This window comes from Schistocerca cancellata, chromosome 3, assembly GCF_023864275.1.
Source record: "Schistocerca cancellata isolate TAMUIC-IGC-003103 chromosome 3, iqSchCanc2.1, whole genome shotgun sequence".
Taxonomy (NCBI): domain Eukaryota; kingdom Metazoa; phylum Arthropoda; class Insecta; order Orthoptera; family Acrididae; genus Schistocerca; species Schistocerca cancellata.
Genome location: NC_064628.1, coordinates 2,059,833 through 2,082,097, shown reverse-complemented (window position 1 = coordinate 2,082,097; position 22,265 = coordinate 2,059,833). Strand labels below are relative to the sequence as shown.

General features: G+C 36.7%; 1 protein-coding gene across 1 annotated transcript in view; it reads left to right on the top strand.

Moving 5' to 3' along the window:
* Nucleotides 1-22,265, top strand: part of LOC126176760 (low-density lipoprotein receptor-related protein 2) — a 235,558-nt gene that overhangs the window by 195,729 nt on the left and 17,564 nt on the right. The window contains exons 46-56 of the mRNA XM_049923928.1: nt 2,276-2,678; nt 2,972-3,185; nt 3,670-3,962; nt 4,094-4,220; nt 5,444-5,629; nt 7,571-7,775; nt 9,902-10,139; nt 10,396-10,650; nt 12,543-12,677; nt 14,860-15,231; nt 19,330-19,740. Of these exons, the coding sequence (XP_049779885.1) occupies nt 2,276-2,678; nt 2,972-3,185; nt 3,670-3,962; nt 4,094-4,220; nt 5,444-5,629; nt 7,571-7,775; nt 9,902-10,139; nt 10,396-10,650; nt 12,543-12,677; nt 14,860-15,231; nt 19,330-19,740 (2,839 nt within the window). The remainder of the gene's footprint in view (nt 1-2,275; nt 2,679-2,971; nt 3,186-3,669; nt 3,963-4,093; nt 4,221-5,443; nt 5,630-7,570; nt 7,776-9,901; nt 10,140-10,395; nt 10,651-12,542; nt 12,678-14,859; nt 15,232-19,329; nt 19,741-22,265) is intronic.

Sequence of the window (22,265 nt, the reverse complement as noted above, 5' to 3'; positions counted from 1 at the left end):
AATGACAGATGAAAACCGCGTCCGGCCATCCAGATTTAGATTTTGTACAATTTACCTAAATCATGTCAGGTAAATGCTGAGTTGATTCCTTTGGAAGGGCACGGCCGACTTCCTTCCCTGACACCGAGCGAGGTGGCGCCACGGTTAGACACTGGACTCACATTCAGGAGGACGATGGTTCACTTCCGCGTCCGGCCATCCTGATTTAGGTTTTCCGTGATTTCCCTAAATCGCTCCAGGCAAATGCTGGGATGGTTCCTTTGAAAGGGCACGGCCGACTTCCTTCCCCGTCCTTCCCTAATCCGATGAGACCGATGACCTCGCTGTCTGGTCTCCTTCCCCAAACAACCCAACCCAACCCCTCCTTCCCCACCCTTGATACAATTCAAGCTTATGCTCCATCTGTAATGATCCTGGTGTCAACAGGACATTAAACCCAATCTTCTTTTCTTTCCACACTCATACTGACTGCAAATTTGTGTTTTCCGACAGGATAACATTTGCCGACGAGCTGCTGTTATAACCCAACATCCTGTACACCGTTTCAACACGTTGCCTTGTCTTGCTCAATCACCAGATCTGTCTCCACTCAAGTTTGGTGTTGCAATTTTTTTTCCTTCCCACAGCATCATTTGATTTAATTAAACTACATTCCATTATCTTTGTTTTACTTATGCTGGTGTTAATCTTGTGATCTCTTTCCAAGTAGCCAACAGCCTTGCATTTGGAATACACTGGTTCCTGTCAGATTACCAAAATTAAGCAGCATCAGGCATTTGTGGTACTTTGATGAGTAACTGTCCGAGTATGCCATACACTTTTGGCAGCTTTGTCTTTATGACAGAAGGGAAGGACAGATGTTGGTGTATAGTTCCTGATAACCAGACTTTGCGTCACTGTCCTGGATTAAAATCAAAACCTGTCTGCAGTGTTTGATGAAGCAAGGGCATGTGACACTGTTTGATGGTGATCCATCTGTCAAAGGAGAATGCTGAGCTCAGAGGTACTCTTGGTGCTATTTGAAAGCAGTGGCCTGTATGCCAGCACTAGGTTTGATGCTCTCCCTTCTCTCATCATCATACAACACAAACATAACACTACACTACACTACACACACATCCATCTCGGTCACTTACATTCCTCAAGATAAACCGGAACACACAACACGCACACTTCACAAAAAGGTGCCACTGTGCACGAAGGAAACAGAAAACCTTTCTAACTAGGTGGCTGCACCTGCCTTTCAGGCTGTCCAGTCAACCATGTCATACAACTTCACTTTTATTTTTCAAGACACTATCAGTTCCACAGAACTGCTTTTCCAAGTCCTTTCCTGTCTATGGTAGGATTACAGTGTCAGCAGCAAACCTCAAAGTTTTTATTTCCTATCCTTGAACTTTAATGCCCTTTCCAAATTTCTTCTTGGTTTCCTTTACTGCTTGCTCAATGTACAGATTTAATATAATTGGAGAGAGGCTTCAATCTTGTCTCACACCCTTCTCTCCTTTAACTGAGAAATGTATGTTTATTACATTTTTTGCCAATAGACATACATACAAAAAAAAGAAATGAACACTTTACATAAAGTAAATTCACACATATTTGTCATATATTTTCCCACTGCTGATAGCCTGGTTTAAAGTTTCAGAATAGGACAAACCAAAACACTTCAGGAAATAGTTGTAACCAAAGAGAGAATGAGTCAGGTTGAACATTTGCCATCAGGCAAGAGTTCAAAAACATTAGATAGCATAGATTGTTTATTTAGCTTTCATATTCACTATTGTAAAAGTGAAGAGAGCACATGTAATAACTGAAAACATACTTCATTAGTCACAGAGTAATTGTTTTGTTGAGATGATTCAAATAACAATTTGTAGAGTGATAAAAGAGGATGTGGTGAACAAAATTAAGTGAAATAAAGACTGCAATCTATCCATGTGTAATTGACAGGTGAAGGTAAGGACACTATCCATGCACATGGGAGGATTTTGGAGACAGATGATAAAGAGCAGGAAATGGAAGAAGATGTGTTGCAACAAGAGTATAAAAGCAATTGAGCTGCATAAGTTTCTTGGAATTTCACAGATGAAGCAATATCTTATATTCCCACAATCCACCCAGGATGCGACTTTCTTGTCTCTCCACATCCCCTGGTCTCAAAATCACCCCCTCCCCCCCTCACAAACACGCATTTCATTTCTTGTGTATTGTATGTCGTTATTAGTGTAATAGCAAGAATAAGTAGCAGCTTAAATGTTTTTTAACTTTGCAGGCTTATATTGGAAAGATTGGTATGGATGGCTCTAACTTCACAAGAATACTGAAGTGGGATCAAGACATTGCTTGGCCAAATGCTTTAACCATTGATTATTTCACCGATCGTCTGTATTGGGCAGATGCACATCTTGATTACATTGCATCTGTAGACCTGGAAGGCAGGCACAGACATGTGGTGTTATCTGGTCAGCAAGTGCCACATGTATTTGCAATAACTTTATTTGATGATGATCTGTTCTGGACAGACTGGAACCTTAAAGCCATCAGTCGAGCAAATAAATTTAATGGGCATAACTTGGAAGTAATTCGCAATACCACGCACAGACCATATGATATTCATGTGTTCCACCCTCTGAGGCAGCTAGCATACCACAATCCTTGTGGTAATGGGAATGGAGGTAAGATGGACTGAAGTCAATTGTTCAACTATACCAGTGGAGACATACACTTTAGTTGCTGAGTATTTCATTTCTTTATGAAATGAATCTATAGATTCTTTACAAAATGAGTCTAGAGATGAAAAGCTGACAGAACTCAATAATAAATTTTATTTGAATGCTTTTCATGGTTTTAAATGTCATTATCTTTTTCTAATTGAGTACAGTAATCTAGTTCCTTTGACGTTTTGTTGACAAATGTAGAACAGTGCATTGTCAGCTTTTGTAAAACAAAAAATTATGTTTTTGTGCAGGTTGCTCACATTTATGCCTGCTAGCTCCAGGCTCAGGACAGTACCAAACCCCAGAGGGTTATGGAGAAGGTGAGGGTACTGTTGGCTACACTTGTGCGTGTCCCAATCAGTTTTTCCTCTCTCCTGCGGATAACAAGACCTGCATTGCCAACTGTACAGTGGGACAACATCGTTGTGGTGCACCAGATGAGAGTTGCATCCCATGGTTCTGGAAGTAAGTTCTGAAAGTATGCATTGAAATTACAAACTGTCTGGGACCAAATGAAATTGTAGTTCCATAATATATACTGTGGCAGTCATAATTTTTACTTTGATTTCCTTGTGTTAATGTTACCACTGAAGTAATCTAACAGTGGATAGGTTCTCTCTGGATCTGATTTATAATAATTAAAAATGTTTGTGTAGGAGTTGTAAAGACCATATAAATACTGTATTAAGTTACTTTCTACCTTGTAAGCACATTCTGTTTGGAATAGACAAATGTCTATTGTTTAGTGTACGGCAGAGAAGTCAGTAAATGAATAGATTTTTATTTATTGCGGCAACAAAATGTGAGCTACTGTAAGTCAGGCATCCTTCAGTTGCACCAGTAGTGAAGGATATTAGTTGTAGACATTTAAAACTGCTTGTGAGTGCTATCTAATGATGACAAATTGTGTTTATATATGTTGTTTGATCCATTTTTAACGTACTTGTAGGTGTGATGGGGAAAAAGACTGCAGGGATGGATCAGATGAACCTTCAGATTGTCCTGGCCGGCAGTGTCGTGCAGGGACATTCCAGTGTGAGAACGGAAACTGTACTGCAACTGCCACTATATGTGATGGAGTTGATGACTGTGGAGACAATTCAGATGAGAAAAAATGTGATTTACCATGTCCTGATCTTGAATTTAAATGCAAAACTACTGGACGGTGTATTCTCAATGCCTGGAAGTGTGATGGTGATGCAGATTGTAAGGATGCCAGTGATGAAGACCCTGCAATATGCCGTAAGTACACTTGAAATCTATAATTCATCTTTACATTCCTTACACAGCCAAAGTAAATTAAATTTTCCCTCCATTCAACAGCTTCAACTCATTGAATGGATGAAAATAAATTTATTTTAATTGGTTTTTAGGAAACCGACAGTGTGATCCTGAAACAGAATTTGCTTGCAAGAATGGCCGGTGTATCCCTAAATTGTGGATGTGTGATTTTGACAACGATTGTGGTGATGATTCTGATGAACCAGCTTACATGTGCAGGTAAGTTAAATCCTTGTGGATAAATGTTAACTGAGATAAATGTCCTAGGAAAGTTCTAGTAGAATGTAAATACTTTAGGATTAACGGACACCTATCCCTGAAAAGCAGAAGCATTGAGTTGTCAATAGGCACACAACTTTAGCCGGCAGTGCGTAGGGGCATAGGCATATGTGTGAAAGTGTGTTTTTGTGCTTTAGCTTGTCAAAGGATAATTCCAAAAGCTAGCAAGTTTCCTTTTTTGTGTGTGCTTATCGATGACTCAGTGCCTGTGCTTTTTGGATGTGTTGTCTCTTTTATTCCTAAAATACGTAACTGTTAACTGAGACAAATTTATATTGAGCAGAAGATGTAATTAATAAAATATGTGAAGATTTTAAGTGCTCCAACTAAGACTGAAGAATAAATGAGAGTTGCTTTAAATATCAATACAGCTGCTGATACCGGGTGAATATGTTGTTGGTTATAATGAGACTGGAGATGTATATGAACAAAAGTACAGGTAGCAGGTGAAATTCAGAAAATTATGGTTAAATAACAGTATTAAGGGAGAAGACTGTTATTTTTCTGAGACGTGCCATTTTCATGGATTGGAAAACTAAGAAACACGATAAAAGATGGGAATTAAATGTAAAGGTGGGAAAAATGTGGGAAATGAAAATAATAAAAGCACGTATACTGCCACAAGTAAAATACTGCAAGACAAGTAGCGCTACTCGAGATGGTTTGATTGCACAAGAGTATTGTAGTTTGCACAAGAGTATTTGTGACAGATTAGGAACAAATATCAGCAAAGAGAAAAGGCTCCCTTATTCTTCTTTGTATGCACATCTCATATTTATTCTCTCTCATTTCAGTACAACAGTGTAGATTCTGTTCTTCCTCCTACATTATATATAAACTATAATTGTTTTTGTTTTGAAGTATAGGCTTTTCTGATATTTTACCATGTTTAATATAATCTGTTTAACTACAAATATATTGTGGTTTTATGATTATTTATTGCCAATACAATGTTTGCAATGAATTTCTAAGAACCAGCTTTCTTTATTAATGTATGCCTTGACTCCTTCTACTTCTCTGAAGATTCTATTTTAGGATGGGATCTACAGAACACACTGAATGAATGAAATATTAATTCTTGAACTCTTACTGCATTTTCTGTGTTTTTTATGTAAATGTTACAAAAGAAACATGAATAAAACACTTTATTTTAATTCCATTAGGCAGCGTAACTGTACAAATGGGTGGCAGCGTTGTCCCGGCCGTGCAAATTATCGTTGCATTCCAAAATGGTTATTCTGTGATGGAAAAGATGACTGCAGAGATAACAGTGATGAAATGGTAGAGAACTGTCCGAAATGCCATGAGACAGGTGACTTCCAGTGTATGAACAACAGATGCATTCCAAGGTAAGAGGGGACATTCCTGCATTGGCAAAAAATATCTGTTATGTAGAAGAAAGAGCCCTAATTCTAATAGCTAACTGTCACAGAATCAACACAAAGTGAATATATATCATGCCTATGAGTTCCTCTGGGCTTATTCATACTTTTGTCAAGTTTCCCTGTTGGCTGACTTCCATTGTTATATGCCTTTCTCTGTCATGTCCAGCACTTGCACATTTTTTATATCGCCTAATTACATTAAAGCATTGATTGTTGACTAATGTTAATATTCCATAATTGAATATGGTAGCTAAGAAGATAAATTGGTTTTTAGCAACTTAACCCATAAAAGAAATTGCAGTCAGCCAAGCTTATGGGGAGAAGGGGGGGGGGAGGTCAAGTTCATAATGTGTATCTAGGCAATGACATATGGACCATTGAATCTGACAGATCTGCAGGCTGGCTTTTGTAGGAACTCCAATCTTCTTTATGTTTAAATTCTTAAATGTTACGTACTCTTTTACCCTTTTTTTTCACACAGCTATCTAAGGTAACATGGAAAGTACACAGTGGCAGTTGTATTTAAAAATGTACATATACCTCAAGAAAGTGTCACAGTCGTACCCTTTCAGAAACCTTTCCCTTACAAGATTTTTGTGACAATAATATGGATAATAATTTATGGTATGATTTACTGCAGCTCACTAATCTGTTTTCCAAGTATGTTTCCAATTAGTTAAGTACTTTGTTTGTTATGTGTTGAGTGCATTGTCATGATAACTTGAATAACAGTTAAAATGATATTCCGGTATAGCACAGATTATAAATTAGCCTGTGCCAACAGATAACATAAGGATCGTGTATCAGATTTAAAATATTATTAATAAACTCTTTAACAGACATATCAGAATTTTCTAATTGCAAACACAATAGTTCTTACTTTCAGTCAAAGTTTTACAGCAGTTGTCTTTTATCCATGGGTAGTTACTTTCAAATGGTATGTGACTCAAGCATAATTTTAGACTTTTGGTTCTCCATATGCAGTGAAGCCTTTCCTTGAAAAATATTATATAACTTTCTCACACTGAATGACGAACTGTGAAATTTAAACAACAATGAGGAAAGGCAACAACTCATATGTGACAAACAAAAGTTTAACTAATTTGTGAGTTACCACTTTTCTTCATTTGTAAGTAGACACATTCACACATACAACTGCACATACGCACTTGTAGGTATGTGTGCTTGGCTCTATGTGTTGTTATTTTTATTTTAGAGAAAATATTTTAATAGAAAAGGAACAGTAGCTCAAAAGCTTCTTAATCTTAGCAATACCAAGCCATTTTCCATAACACACATTACGGAGAGGGGGAGGGGGGGGGGTGTACGTTGTGACCACCAGGAAAAAAATTTAAAAATAGGCCATTAATTGTTGTTGAATTATATTAACATACTATTTGAAGAGGTATTGATGTGTCAGTAGGGGCCAGAACCTCATAATATCTTTTAGCCCACACTTAGCAGTTTCAACTCGCTTTATGAGTACCACAGAAAAAAATTTAAAATGCAAATTTCATTCATTGTTGTTGATTTTTATTCTCAAAATACTATTTCGAAGAAGTATTGCTGTGTAAGTTAGGCCCTGAATCTGGAATAGATATGACATACATTGGGGAAAGAGATCTAAGTTTCTGGGTTAAGTTTAACTGAAAAATTTAAAACTTGTATGGAATTTGGTAGAACAATTCACTACAGATAATAAATAATGTTTTTCAGGATTTTAAAATATTATGTATTACAATATTTTCAAGAAGTGGGCATAAACTAACCCGCCTCCCAGTATTGCAAGGGTTAAGTATCTGTGCTGCTGGGTATGTCTTTGCACCACACAGCTTTAGACAAGTGGTTGTCTTGTTTCTATCCTGGAATTTCTGTTATTCTGAAAGTGTGATTTTTTTTTTTCAGGCGGTGGCTATGTGATTTTGAGAATGACTGTGGTGATAATAGTGATGAACATGAATCAGTGTGCAGTGGATCATACAGGGAATGTTCAGAATCAGAGTTCCGTTGTGCAAATAACAAATGTATTCCAACAAGATGGCGCTGTGATCATGACGACGATTGTGGAGATAATTCAGACGAAGTAAACTGTGCAGGATTTCAGTGCAGGGTATGATTACTTGTCAGTTACTTCACTTCAAAGTAGTGTAATAGTGGACTTCTACAATCCCAAAAACTTAAATGCTTCAGAGTTATTAAATATAATACATACTGAGATTTTGTCATTTGTGGGTTCAGTACATTTTTCTTTTAAGACCTCTTTTTTATGAAAAACTGTGAATAAGCAGGGAAAATCTTCATAATATTTACATCACATGTTGTAAGCAATTTAATATTAGTAGTGAAAAGAATGAACAGATTACTTTGTAGATGTACTAAATTACAAAATTAGTCAGCAAATGCAGAAAGTTATTAGGAGGCTATTTGAAAATTGGACGATTTGCAAATGATTGATTAAAATTTTTTGTTTGACTGGTATAATATTGTGAGATATAATGTATAATCATATAATATTGTGAAATATAATGTATAATAGTTTCATATTTCAGCAATTCAAAAGTCATAACTGTCCACAAAAATTAAATCTAAGTATTTAACAGACAAAGTTATACGATTCTCAGGCTTTATCAGTGTTGTTGATCATTGGAGTGCTTCCAGGTGTTTTGTGTTGTTGCTTCCATTTACGCACAATATATCAGTGACTGATCCAGCCTTCCTCTCCAGGAACTCTTGAGTTTTGCTGTTACGAACACTTGCTGCCTGTGCTCCAAGCAAACTGTGAACTATTGCTGGTCTAGCACCATTAATTATAAAGGAGTTCAATCCCCTTTGATGCTCTTTTATTTTTCAGAGCATGTTCTGTGAAACTCAAATTCTCTCAGCCTTTTCCAATTCGGGTTAGGTGTGGTGTCTGATGAGATCTTAATAAATTGAGTGCCAGACCACAAATGTTTTATAAATTGAAACCTCCATCCCTGTTTGAGGTTTTCTGACGTTTTTATTTTGATAGGTTCCTTAACTGTGCTATCCCAGAAATTTGGTGATTGTATCACAATACTGATCTCATCATACTTAATTTCAATATTATATTTGAGGCAATGTTCAGTAGCATCTAATTTGCTTCAGTTGTTTTAGACGTAAGGCATGCCACATCTGCAGTGATGAATGTACCTTTTAGTATATGATTGGCTCCATTTGCCATAATCGCAGATCGCTAAAGGTGTCACTTAGTGGTCTGATGATGATTTCAGAGATTGAAATCAGTTACCATGAATAAAGTATTGTGCAATCAAGACTGATTACTTTACTAAAGTTCAGCTATAAGTCAAGTGTGGTTAAAAATAATTCAGTCGGCTGGAGTCCAGGCAGAAAGTGCATGCAACAGTGAAACTTGCAGCGCCTAAGAAGATGTCTGGGTTGGTCATCAAAATATTGTGCAGAAAATGTAAGCAACAACTTAGCAGAACATCCGGAAGCACACTTAAACAAATTTATACTTTTTCCCCCTATTCACAGACTAGCTTGATTCCATTGTTTCAAATTATTTTAGACTCGCAAATATCCAAAGTGTGTCAGTATACATAATTTTACATTTTTCTTAACTCTTTCTTTATTTACCAATCAGTTTCAGATATTTAGTTTTTAATACTTTATAAAAATGTGCAGTTTCCAGCATCACATTTTCCACACACACAAAATTTCTTTTGATTAGTCTGACCCCTCAGTCTGTGTGTCTAAATCAAAGAACAACAATATTATGGAAAGGATAGGATTGATTGCTACTTACCATAAAATGATACATTAAGTTGCAGACAGGCACAACTAAAAGACTGTTACACATTTAGCTTTTGATCAGTGCTTTCTTCAGAAAACACACATTAACACAAGCAAGCACACGTCTTGCACACATGACCATTATCTCCAGCCACTCTGGGTAGAAAATAATCAGATTGGTTTGTGTACAGTGGAACAGAAACTTCCTCTTCGAATAAATGTCACTGATCAATTTATAAAAATATGCGTCCATATCAGGTCTGATATGCTCAAAAGCTCCCCATTGTTTCACTTTTAGTCTGTTAATACAACATTTCACTGTAAAAACAAAGAAATTCTGTCAGCATAACTTCATGTTATGAATGGTCCGTATCAACAATGGATGCGTGAATGGTTGTAAACGCAATAAAAATTATGATATTATACCAGAAATAATTTATGGCCTTCTTTTTTCGTTTGCAGAATGGAACATTCCAGTGTGCTAGTGGCCACTGCATTGCAGCATATTTCAAGTGTGATGGAGACAGAGATTGTCTGGACATGAGTGATGAAATGCATTGTCCACCACGATATCCTAATGGTAGATATTGTCCCGAGAGTAAATTTGAGTGTTCCAATCATCTGTGCGTAAACCAAGGGGACCTCTGTGATGGAACAGATGACTGTGGTGATAATTCAGATGAAAGTCCAGCATTGTGCAGTACGTTTTTTTGTCTTCTGTATAAATATTTTGGATTAGTTGGTTGTAGGAATTAAACTGAAATTTCAGACGAAGAAAGACAAATGGGAATGTGACAAGAGGAAAGATTTGAGAATGTATTACCAAAGACGTGTTATCTGTAAAAAAAGGGGGTTGGGGGTGGGGGGTGGGATTACATTGATCCTTATAGAAATACTTGATAAATACTATTTTTTGTTGTTAGACAACTGCTATAAGTTTTAACTTTGTTTTGCAGATGACTTTAACTGTGATACCCTAAGAAGATTCCAGTGTGATAATCATAAATGCATTCCAAGATATCAGGTGTGTGATGGAGCAGACAATTGTGGTGATGGAAGTGATGAAAATAATATGACATTGTGTGCCTCTCGTATCAAACCATGCAACCATTATTCAGAATATCACTGTGCAAATAAGAACTGTGTTGACAAGAAAAAATTGTGTGATTTTGCAGATGACTGTGGTGACAATTCTGATGAGCTTGGTTGTCGTAAGTAATCCCTCTGTGTTATTTATATAAAGTAGTTAATTATTCAGGCTAAGTATCTTAATTTGAGATATACTGCACAGTTGTATACAGTGAGAACAAACCCAAAAATGTGGACAGATTTGTAAGTGGTGATCTTTAATTTTTGGAGGAGTAAAGATAGCAAGAGTGTGGGATACTGACAGTGTCTATAACTGCAATGTGCTCATTTTGAAGAAAGAGAGTAACATTTTTCCAAAATTCTTTTACCTGTTTAGTGTTACGAGTCCATGTAATGGATATTTTTAGTGACAGAAGTTCCATTTAATGGACATTTTTGGGAGAGAAGTTACTATTTTGCATATACATCTTAGTTACGCATTATCTGTTGTTGTGCTGAAACCGGTGAAAGTAAGTATAATGTATGTGTCTTAATTTTGCTGTATCAGTTGATAACCAATGGTATTTATTTTTATATATCATGTCAGTAGCAAAAAATACCATATAACAATGGATACATGACTTAACTCCGAACAAAATATAAGCATTAAAAATAGTAAACAACTTCACACCAGAAGTAGATGACGTCAAAGGCACTGACTGTAGATTTTACTAAGTCCTCCATGGTGTACAACACTGGGCTAAACAACACTACAAGAAGTAGTCTGAAGTCTGCTTGCCCTCTTTCATGCAGCACCGGTTTCACACTAAGACTCCATCCCTGGATATTAGTTTTTCTCCTTGTGATGCCAAAAGAGAGTTGGTTGAATGCCCTCCAGGTAATCCATTCTTGTGTGTGACCATAGAAATTAAACAGAATGTAAAATCAAAAATCCTTTCCCTTTAATATAGTTTTTTCAAAAACTTGTTTGATGCAAGATAGCACTCAAAGGAATTATGTTGGGAGTTTTGATATGCGGCAGTACAGTCTTATGTTGTCTTCAGCCTCATTACAAAGAGCTTCAATAATGCAGAAAATCTTGATGTTTCTACTTTGTTCAGTGTAATCCATTTGTTGTTGTTGTTATGGTTTTCAGTCCTGAGACTGGTTTGATGCAGCTCTCCATGCTACTCTACCCTGTGCGAGGTTCTTCATCTCCCAGTAACTACTGCAACCTACATCCTTCTGAATCTGCTTAATGTCTTCCTCCCTTGGTCTCCCTCTACGATTTTTACCCTCCACACTTACCTCCAGTACTAAATTGGTGATCCCTTGATGCCTCGGAATGTGTCCTAACAACCAATCCCTTCTTCTAGTCAGGTTGTGCCACAAATACCTCTTCTCCCCAATTCTATTCAGTACCTCCTCATTAGTTACATGACCTACCCATCTAATCTTCAGCATTCTTCTGTAGCACCACATTTCGAAAGCTTCTATTCTCTTCCTGTCCAAACTATTTATCGTCCATGTTTCACTTCCATTCATGGCTACACTCAATACAAACACTTTCAGAAACGACTTCCTGATGCTTAAATCTGTACTCAATGTTAACAAATTTGGAAACCATAGAAGAATGAAAGCTGTATATGGCGATGATTGTATCAACACTGGGTTGTTCATGCTCGTAATGAAGGAAATGGTGGTGCAAACCTCAACTTGACCCCATCCGATTTTCACCTGTTTACAAAACTGCCGTGACAGTATCAACAAACTGGTCTCTCGTTGGGAGGAATGTATTGGTCACCAGGATGACTATGTTCAGAAATAAATAGGTAGACATGAAGAATAAAGATGTAGATTGTTAATAAATTTTGTTTTATTTAAAAAGCTTTAAGAGTTTAGACATAAAAAAATTCATAGGCTTTCACAGTCCCTTTGGGAATGATATGTAGTGGATTGTAGCATATTACTTGATTCATCGTGCCCTCGTAAATTGTATACCATGTTGAACATATGCTTTTTCCCTTGTTTTCAGACCATTTGAAATCATGCACAGAAGCAACAAGAGGAGGGTGTGAACATCACTGCATCAATATAACAGGTGGTGGATATATCTGTGCTTGCTACAGTGGGTACATTATATCTCCTGAAAATAAAAAGAAATGCCTTGGTAAGATTTTCTGTGTATTTGTCATGAACTAATGGCTATTTATAGTTGTATGGTTGTGTAAGTGAATAAGTGCAGATATGTGATCATATGTAAGGTCTGAACATTTCATTGCAATGTGTTTGCACTGAAAGTTACTCACCTGTTGTTACATCTACATCCATACTTTGCAAATCTCTGTGAAATGTTTGGCAGAAAATACTTTCTATTGTACCAGTTACTAAGGTGTCATCCCATTCCATTGGATCGTGGCAGGAGTGGGTTCTTAAATGCCTCTCTCACATGCCAAAATTAATGTAATCTTGACTGAAAGATTCCTCCAGGAATGATATGTAGTGGGTTGTTGTATATTCATAGATTCGTCACTTAAAGTTGGTTCTTGGAACTTCATAAGTAGGTTCTCATGGAATATTATGCGTCTGTCTTCAAATGTGTGCTATTTCAATTTTTTTTCAGTCATTACGTTGTGCTGTGCAGTGTTTTTATGTACTACAAGAGCTGTGCCTTCCTGATCATTCACTCAGTGATAGCATCAATGAAAACAATACAGTGTATCATTTTAACTTATCTTAGTTACTGTTATATCAATGAAAATAATCAGTTATTGACAATACAATGTAAACAGATAGATAAAAAAATGTACTCAAGAAGCAGTGGCAGGGGAACACACAGACAAAAGGGTTTGACTTTTACAAGCTTTTGGAGTCAGTGGCTCCTTCTTCTGGTGGAAGAGTTGAAGGGGAAGGAAGGAGGGTGAAGGAAAAGGTTTAAGAGACCGAGGATCAGAGGAGACTTTCCAGAGGTGATGAGAAGGATTAGGTTTTCTTAGTTCACTTTAACTTCTCATACTTGTTAGTATGTATATTCTTTTCTAAGTGCTGTCACAACCACTGCCTCAACTTATAAACTGATTTATATATGACTGAGCTCTCTTTCCACATTTTAGTAAGTTTCATTCTAGTATTTTCTTTCAAGGTTGAGTTTTCCCAGCTTCCCAGGCTTTAAGATATCAATAGTTTCATTGCCTGACAAAGGAGACAATGTATAACACATTTAATAAATTATTAAAAATTCGGAGATATGAGGCAGGGCTAGTAATGAAATGTGAAAGAAATGCATGTTCTTACAGTCAAAAATGTGTGTAATGTTCAAAAATGGGGAACTGTTTTACAGAAAGCGTAGAATGAAGAAAGATGAAGATTATAAAATTCATAAGGCAGGATGGAAAGCAATAACAACTGTACTTGACAGTGCTTCAAGTAGAGAGAATAGTAAACAGTTATGTGTATGCTAAGAAATTTAAGAACTGCAGACTAAGAAAATATGTGTATGAAGAATCAAATTTACCAAAGAATCTAGCTGATTTGCCCTAGTTCCAAGTTTGCAATGTGACTTTCTAAATACGAGCATCAGTATTTTTTGCTTGTTATTTGTTTTACTTTTTGTGTTTATCATAAAACAAAATTCATTGGAAAGGGGAAGAAAAACAAAAAAATATCATTTTCACTTGTGATTTGTTTTGTGAACCTTATCTCATTCACAACAAAAGCCACAGTACTTATTTTTAAAACGATTAGCAATAAAATCTCTAGAGGGAAATGTTGTTTCTTATAGGTTTAAACACAGGTTATATAAAGATTTAAAATGTAATGTAGAAGGAGTTTTTTTTTCAAGTGGCATAGTCAGAAATTCATTTGCAACCTTGCATTTGTCTCCTCAGGTTTCTCCACTCTTTGTTATCAATCCTCTTTCTGTCTCCTCTTCTTCTGGTACACGTGTACTTTGAAGTGTGGAACTGTTGTGAGGAAATATGCAAGAGAACAGAAATAAAGGGAAAGTAAAGCTCTTCATGAAAGAACACTAATCCTCAGGATGGCACTTTATGTGAAGTTTCTGTCTTTATTGACTTTATCATTCATTGCAACTGTGAAAGTAATAGAGGTGCATTTTCTTCAAAATTTTATAATTCATCTGTAATTTCTGTGTGTTATTCATTTCACTGATGGATACTTTGTGACTCAGTTTCATGTGTTTCCAGCTAACAAAAAAGAAATGGATATTTATTGTTATCTGCTTGCAGTAATTTTGCTCACTCTTCAGGTTATTTTTGAGATAAAATAATTTCTAGAATATTTATGTATGATAGTTTATATTTTTATTAAATTTGATTTCTTTGATTCTACAGATATAGATGAATGTGAATCTGGGACCCATCACTGCTCACAGACTTGTACCAATCTAAATGGAACTTTCAGTTGCGCCTGTCGAGATGGGTTTGTTCTCTCTGATAGACTGAGTGGTGTATGCAAGGTGGCAGACGGTGATATTACATTACTTTTTGGCAATGGACCTGAGATAAGAGCATATGAACCTAAAGAACGAAGAGCACAAAATGTAATTCAGAATGAGAAGAGGATTGAAGCAATTGACTATGATCCAAGAATGGAATATGTGTTTTGGGCAGATTCATATGATAAAACAATTAAGAGGTCATATATGATTAATGCTAAAAATGGAGAAGTAAAAATGGGATATGCTCAAGATCTGAATATGAAAGGTAAAATGCTTTACTATAAATGTGTGTAAATTTGAAAGAAAAATCTGTGCTGGAATTTAATGTGTTTATTTACACTAGAATACCAATCATTTCTCACCTAAAGGTTATATTAAAAATGTAAACTTGAGACTGGAACCTACAAGCCTCCCCCAGTTTTGGTTATGATAACGTTTGGTTTCTGATGTTTCCTATTGATATTATTGGCATCAGACTACAAGGTTAATGACATCACTGGAGTACAAACTTACATTCTAGGTAATCAGGTCAAAACTATTAAAGTCTCTGTGTGCATGTTGCACCTACCTTATAGAAAATTGTGTCATTCTTATGTATCATTCCCCATCAAAATAATAACGATGATGAAAAGTGTCTCTTCCAGTTACATACAGTTTAGAATGAACAATGAATTTACTTGTTCTGTAGAGTCAAAGAAAATGTCCCTATTGTATAGCCTAATCAGTATTCACACCAGAGTTACAATCACTCATATTTCGAAGTTTCTTCTAAGTTAGCCATTACTATTTAGTTCAATGTGATCACTGTACTATGAAATAGTCTTTCATCAAGTACTAAATTAATCTCAGTCTTTAACAAATAAATTTCTATACATGATCACACACATTGTGTTCTCTTGCAACTTGGTCAGTATGCAAGCTCAGACTAGACTGACTACTTCATGTATGTCAAAACCAACTGATGCCAAACCTCACATTGCTCATGGTATGGAGCACCCCTGCATCATCTGTGTTGATACATCTGAGCAAATCATCTCTGTTTATACATCTGAGCAAACATATGCAAGGCCGAATTCAATAAATTACATGCAGGATCAGTATATATAATCATATAGGATTTAGTCATGAAATGCTTACATATTCAGGATGCAATCAGTATATACAAAATTAGCATGAAAGAGTTTCATGTGTACTTTAATTCCAGTAGTTGGCCTACCTACTTCTTTGCACAACCTTCCAGACTTAATTAAACCAACCATCATGTTTTAAATGACATTCCTAAGTATGAAAATTTACTTACTGAAATATTTATACACATAATGGTTGTGTATGGCCTTTGTGTCATTTTCTTTCATCTTCTTACAAAATAGCTTAATGCCATTTTTATGGTCTTATATACTTAAGACAATAATGTACAAAGATAACAGTCAATCAATTTTGGAATTTCTTAGCACTATATTATTTTTTATAGAAATATGCCAATAATTGAAAAACAACAGGTTTTATTTGTATTAACAATGTAAAATTGCTACATTGCCAGATACAACCTTATAGTAGGATGTACAAATATATGGAAGATGCAGTTATATAGTTATGTAATGCAGGTAGACATGAGATCGTCAAGGCTTGATGCAAAGACTAATGAGTCATCACTCAACACAACCAAGTATGCATAAGTAGGCGAAAAGATCTAATATTGCTACAGTACTACATTGGCTGTCAGTCACAGTCATCAAATCTAGGGATATTCATCCAAAATAATTCAAAATGGGAAGAACACAAAAAATTATGTTAGAGACAGATGACAGGCTGAGATTCATTGGGAATATTTAAGCTAGTCCTGTTCATTAAGGAGATTACTTACAAAATGCTTGCTGACCAAACTTTGAATACTGTTTGTCAACTAGAATCTCTTACGAAGTCGTTTTAATGGAATTGATAAGGAAATACAGAGAAAAGCAGTGACAATCATCATGGGTTAGCTGCGTCGGCATGACAAAAATGCCCAACAAATGCCAGCGAAATCCATGACTAAACATATGTTCTGAATTACCATCAGGCTCATACATTACTTTTCAAAAGCATCTAGTCCAAGATGTCATGAGAAATGTATTATTTCCATCTACATACAGCTTGTGTAATGCCATGAGAAGAAAAGAGGTATATCACAAGAAATGAAGAGGTATACCACAGTAATTTTCCTTGTTTACTGTATGCAAATGGAAAAGAGAAAGAGAGGAAAAGGGGGGGGGGGTGATACTGGTTATTGTGAACCCTCCACCATGCATTGTAAGAAGGCTTGTGTAATACGGGTATAGGTGTAGAGAGAGCCTTCTTTGTCTTTTTGTAGATGCTGCCACATTTCTTGTCTTCTTTTTCCCCCCCCCCCCCCCTCTCTCTCTCTCTCTCTCTCTCTCTCTCTCTCTCTCTGGATATACTTTTTTAAGTCTGTCTTGGAAAAGTCTATTATTTGTAGGAGGAATTTCCTTTTGTATTTTGTGTCCATCCATTGATTTTTATGGATCAGTTTAAGACAGCTATGACAAACAAATGTGTGTGACCTGTCTAATCAATGAGTGACTTACAACTTAATACCAACAGAAGAAATTTGTACTTACCAAATGCCAGCAGAAATGGTTACACACTGATAGTCGTAAAAAGTTAATAGAATTCAAAAATTCCAGTATCTCCATCTGGTGAAGCAAAGAAAACGGCTGGTTGGAATGATACTATTTAGAAATTAAATAGGATATATAACCAGAAGATCTTGTATGAAGTGAGGAAAGGCAAATCAATAGCAGAATACAGTAGTGGTGTGCAGTTTGGAAGGGAGCTGTGTGATGTATTCTCTGCAGAGATAGTGAGAGAGGGACAGAGAATATCAATGTATTTTATGTCTCAGTCCCACACCATATTCTCTAACTGTTCTCTGATCGAGCAACTGCTAATGCTGTTGGTATTCTCCATGAGGACACTTTTTTATTGCTTCTGGCTCTCTTGAAAAATTCACATATTCTGAAAACCATCACTATTGGTTGTTAATGTAACGAGTTGAGCTGGCAAATGTCACCCATAGTAAACACTATGGTGACAAAGTAAGTCTCACCATATCTTCACTAACATGAAAAACACTGCTAAATATTCTACCCTACAAGTACATATTATAGACAGGTGTGGCAGAGTGATGCTATTGGCTGGAGCGTTGTGTGATATACTGCTTCTTGCTGCCTGTCATCTTTTGTGCACGTCACTGTAGCAAACAATTGAAGCCTGAAAATAGTAGAATTTAGAAGTTGCAGGGAGGGTGCAAGCCAGAATAGCACAGGAATGGTCAGAAAATGGAAGTACAAATGAGGCATAAACTGACAGAACAAACAGAAAGAAATGAAGAAGTAACTATTGTCGAAACAGTGGCTAAGGAAAGTCATGACACAAAAATATACATAAAAAAGAAATAATTACAAACAAGAGTAGCAGTAATGGTGTGAAGAGAGGACAGAGATGAATAGTAGTGGACAGTGACCAGAGTGATTAGCATATCTTTAGGCCGGCTCATTCCATACAACAAAAATGACCAATCATTCATCATGGTAAAAATAAACATAAATTAACAGCTTCAAAAGTCACTAGTCACATCTATATCTGACAATAACCTAACCTTACTGATCCTATCTGATGAGTTTCAAACAGGGTCTTATAACTCCAATGTGACACCCTGGAAGTCGTGAAATGTATCACGAAACAGTCGTTCACCTTGAAAGTTCTGTCGTTCTAAGTTCCTTGTAGAGGTAATAATTTAAATTGTTCAAGACAGTTAACATAAGTACATTGTTGACACAGTATGTTCAGAAAGGTTTTAATTTCATCTAAATAACTGCTTGTATGCTGCTTGTCTAATGCTTAGGTTATGGGTTAGCCTTCTATTTGCTAAACATTTTTGCTGAACGTTATGTACATAGTCGTATCCAAACTACAAATTCCCATTCAATTTTGTTTGTATGTTCCATAAAAATGTATTTTTCATCATTTAGAGTGAGAAAAGCATTAATCAGTATAACTGAATGAAACAACAAGATTACTGTTACCAATCACTGTCCATCACTTGTAACAGTAAGATTGTTGTTTCATTTGATAGCAGTAACAGTCATGATAAAGCCTAGCCTAAAATGTTGACATTTGGAGTTATCTTTGTAACTATAATATCAGTGAATGAGCCCGTTCGCTTTGCTTGTAAAGAACTTGGATGTTTCTTTTAACACTTATCAGAAGATGTGTACATAGATTATTCACATATGTCCTGAAGCAAGTGATTTACATTTCATCTGTGGAACTGTTACTTAATGAAGCTTAATGTTTTCAACAGGTAATTCAAAGCCAACTGGCATTGCAGTGGATTGGGTTGCAGAAAATCTGTATTGGACAGAGACTGATCGTTCAGGCAACAAACCGAGAGGCAGAGTAATGGTTGCAAAGCAAGATGGACGCTTCCGCCGCTCCCTTGTGACGACTGGACTGGAATCACCAACTTCAGTGGCTCTCGATCCTCAGTTAGGCCGCATGTTCTGGGCTGATGCTGGGGCAGCACCAAAGATTGAGACAGCTTGGATGGATGGGAGCAAACGCAGGCCACTGGTCACAGATGGTATCAGGCACCCGACAGGCCTTGTTGTTGACTACGCTATGGACCACACGTTATATTGGGCCGACACTAAACTGAACTACATTGTGAGGATGCGACAAGATGGATCCAACAGAGTTGATGTTTTGAAAGGAGGTAGATATTTGTTCTCATTTATTTTGAATAGAAACTGAAAATTCTCCAGCATTATAGAATTCAGTGATAAAGTGATAGTGTTTTCCAGTCCCTGAATTGATACTTAGAAACAAAATCTTCAGTTTCCTCTTTGAGGACTTGTTATTGGCTCAGTGAAATCAATAGCACCAGGTTAAATTACGTGTCACTTCTCTAGCTGTAGGAATATTAGAAGAAAAATTGTTTTAATTCAGCAGTGTCATTCAGAATAACTTAAGTATAGTAGTAGATTGCTGACACTATATCCTGTCAGTCAACAGTGAGTGTAAACAAACAAGAACTTAAACCACTGCTAGGGGAGAGGAGCAAGACGAGGTCCACTACCCTCTCGCAGAGTCAGCAGTCTGCGTTCGTGTTCTGTGGCTCAAATGGCTCTAAGGACTGTGGGACTTAACTCTGAGGTCATCAGTCCCCTAGACTTAGAACTACTTAAACCTAACTAACCCAAGGACATCACACTCATCCATGCCCGAGGCAGGATTCGAACCTGCAGCTGTAGCAGGAGCGCGGTTCCAGACTGAAGCACCTAGAACCGCTCGGCCACAGCGGCCAGCTCGTGTTCTGTGCTAGCAAAAATACAGAACTGATATATGGTCTTGGGTATCATTGGTCTCTTCTGACATTGAGAGAATCATACTCAACCCGGTGATGGATCGGGATTAATCTCTTCACTCGTTTCAAAATTAAAAATAGAAACAATAATGAATGATTGCACAACACAAAACAAAACAGAGTACAGTAAGCTTTCATTAATGATTACAGTGCAATTCTTGACTGAGGTCGGCACTAAAGTTAACAGTACAGGCCTGACCTCTGCCAATATTCTATGATCACGTATCAAAACGCCCCCTCTCCCCAACTAAAAACTGCCATGTTAAATTGTCTGCAAAATATTAGTGTGTGTGTGTGTGTGTGTGTGTGTGTGTGTGTGTTTGTGCGTGTGTGTGAATTTTTATACAAACTTTTGATAATGAAGAGAGCTACCCCTCTATCAGGGCTTTTGATACAGCATTGATTATGACACATTGTTTCCATAACTGATAATGTTCATTTGGCATTTTAGACTACTGTGTGACCCAGATTGAGAATTTGCAGTTTTTTCTATAACTTCACTGACAACTTTTTTTTTAACTTGCTGGCTAAGTGTATGGGATGTCTAGTGAAATAGCAGAAAATATTTGGAATACCCACTGAACTTGTTTACATCGTCTTTGCTATTTAGAGACAAGATCACAGTATTGTGGGCAATTGGCCAATATTTTAGAGACTCCGTTGTGAAGCACATTTGGACTGCAGTGAAGCTCTGATGTTAATGCACCATGAACTAAAATGGCATTTTACCATTTATGAAGTGTTTGAGAAGAGTATGAATGTGTATGGATGGCAGAGTACACAATGTTGAAGACATGTTTGGAGTTGTATGCAACAGTGAGAAGAAACAATTTCAAGTATGAAATCACATGAATGAGGCTGATTATCAGTTGTTGTACTGGCTACCAGTTTCAAAAGAAACAGCTGAAATTTCCTTATAGACTCTTAATAAAACAGTATCTACACTGAATTAATAGACTTGGAAAGTCACTTGCAACTGAGAAATCATTGATCATTGTACCACATGTGCTCCATCATTCTATTAGTTACTGGTACAAGATTCCGATTTTTAAAATGTGAATTTAAAGCTAATTGCATTTTGTTGTTGTTGTTGTGGTCTTCAGTCCTGAGACTGGTTTGATGCAGCTCTCCATGCTACTCTATCCTGTGCAAGCTTCTTCATCTCCCAGTACCTACTGCAACCTACATCCTTCTGAATCTGCTTAGTGTATTCATCTCTAGGTCTCCCCCTACGATTTTTACCCTCCACGCTGCCCTCCAATACTAAATTGGTGATCCCTTGATGCCTCAGAACATGTCCTACCAACCGATCCCTTCTTCTGGTCAAGTTGTGCCACAAACTTCTCTTTTCCCCAATCCTATTCAATACTTCCTCATTAGTTATGTGATCTACCCATCTAATCTTCAGCATTCTTCTGTAGCACCACATTTCGAAAGCTTCTATTCTCTTCTTGTCCAAACTATTTACTGTCCATGTTTCACTTCCATACATGGCTACACTCCATACAAATACTTTCAGAAATGACTTCCTGACGCTTAAATCTATACTCGATGTTAACAAATTTCTCTTCTTTAGAAACGCTTTCCTTGCCATTGCCAGTCTACATTTTATATCCTCTCTACTTCGACCATCATCAGTTATTTTGCTCCCCAAATAGCAAACCTCCTTTACTACTTTAAGTGTCTCATTTCCTAATCTAATACCCTCAACATCACCCGACTTAATTCGACTACATTCCATTATCCTCGTTTTGCTTTTGTTGATGTTCATCTTATATCCTCCCTTCAAGACACCATCCATTCCGTTCAACTGCTCTTCCAAGTCCATTGCTGTCTCCGACAGAATTACAATGTCATCGGCGAACCTCAACGTT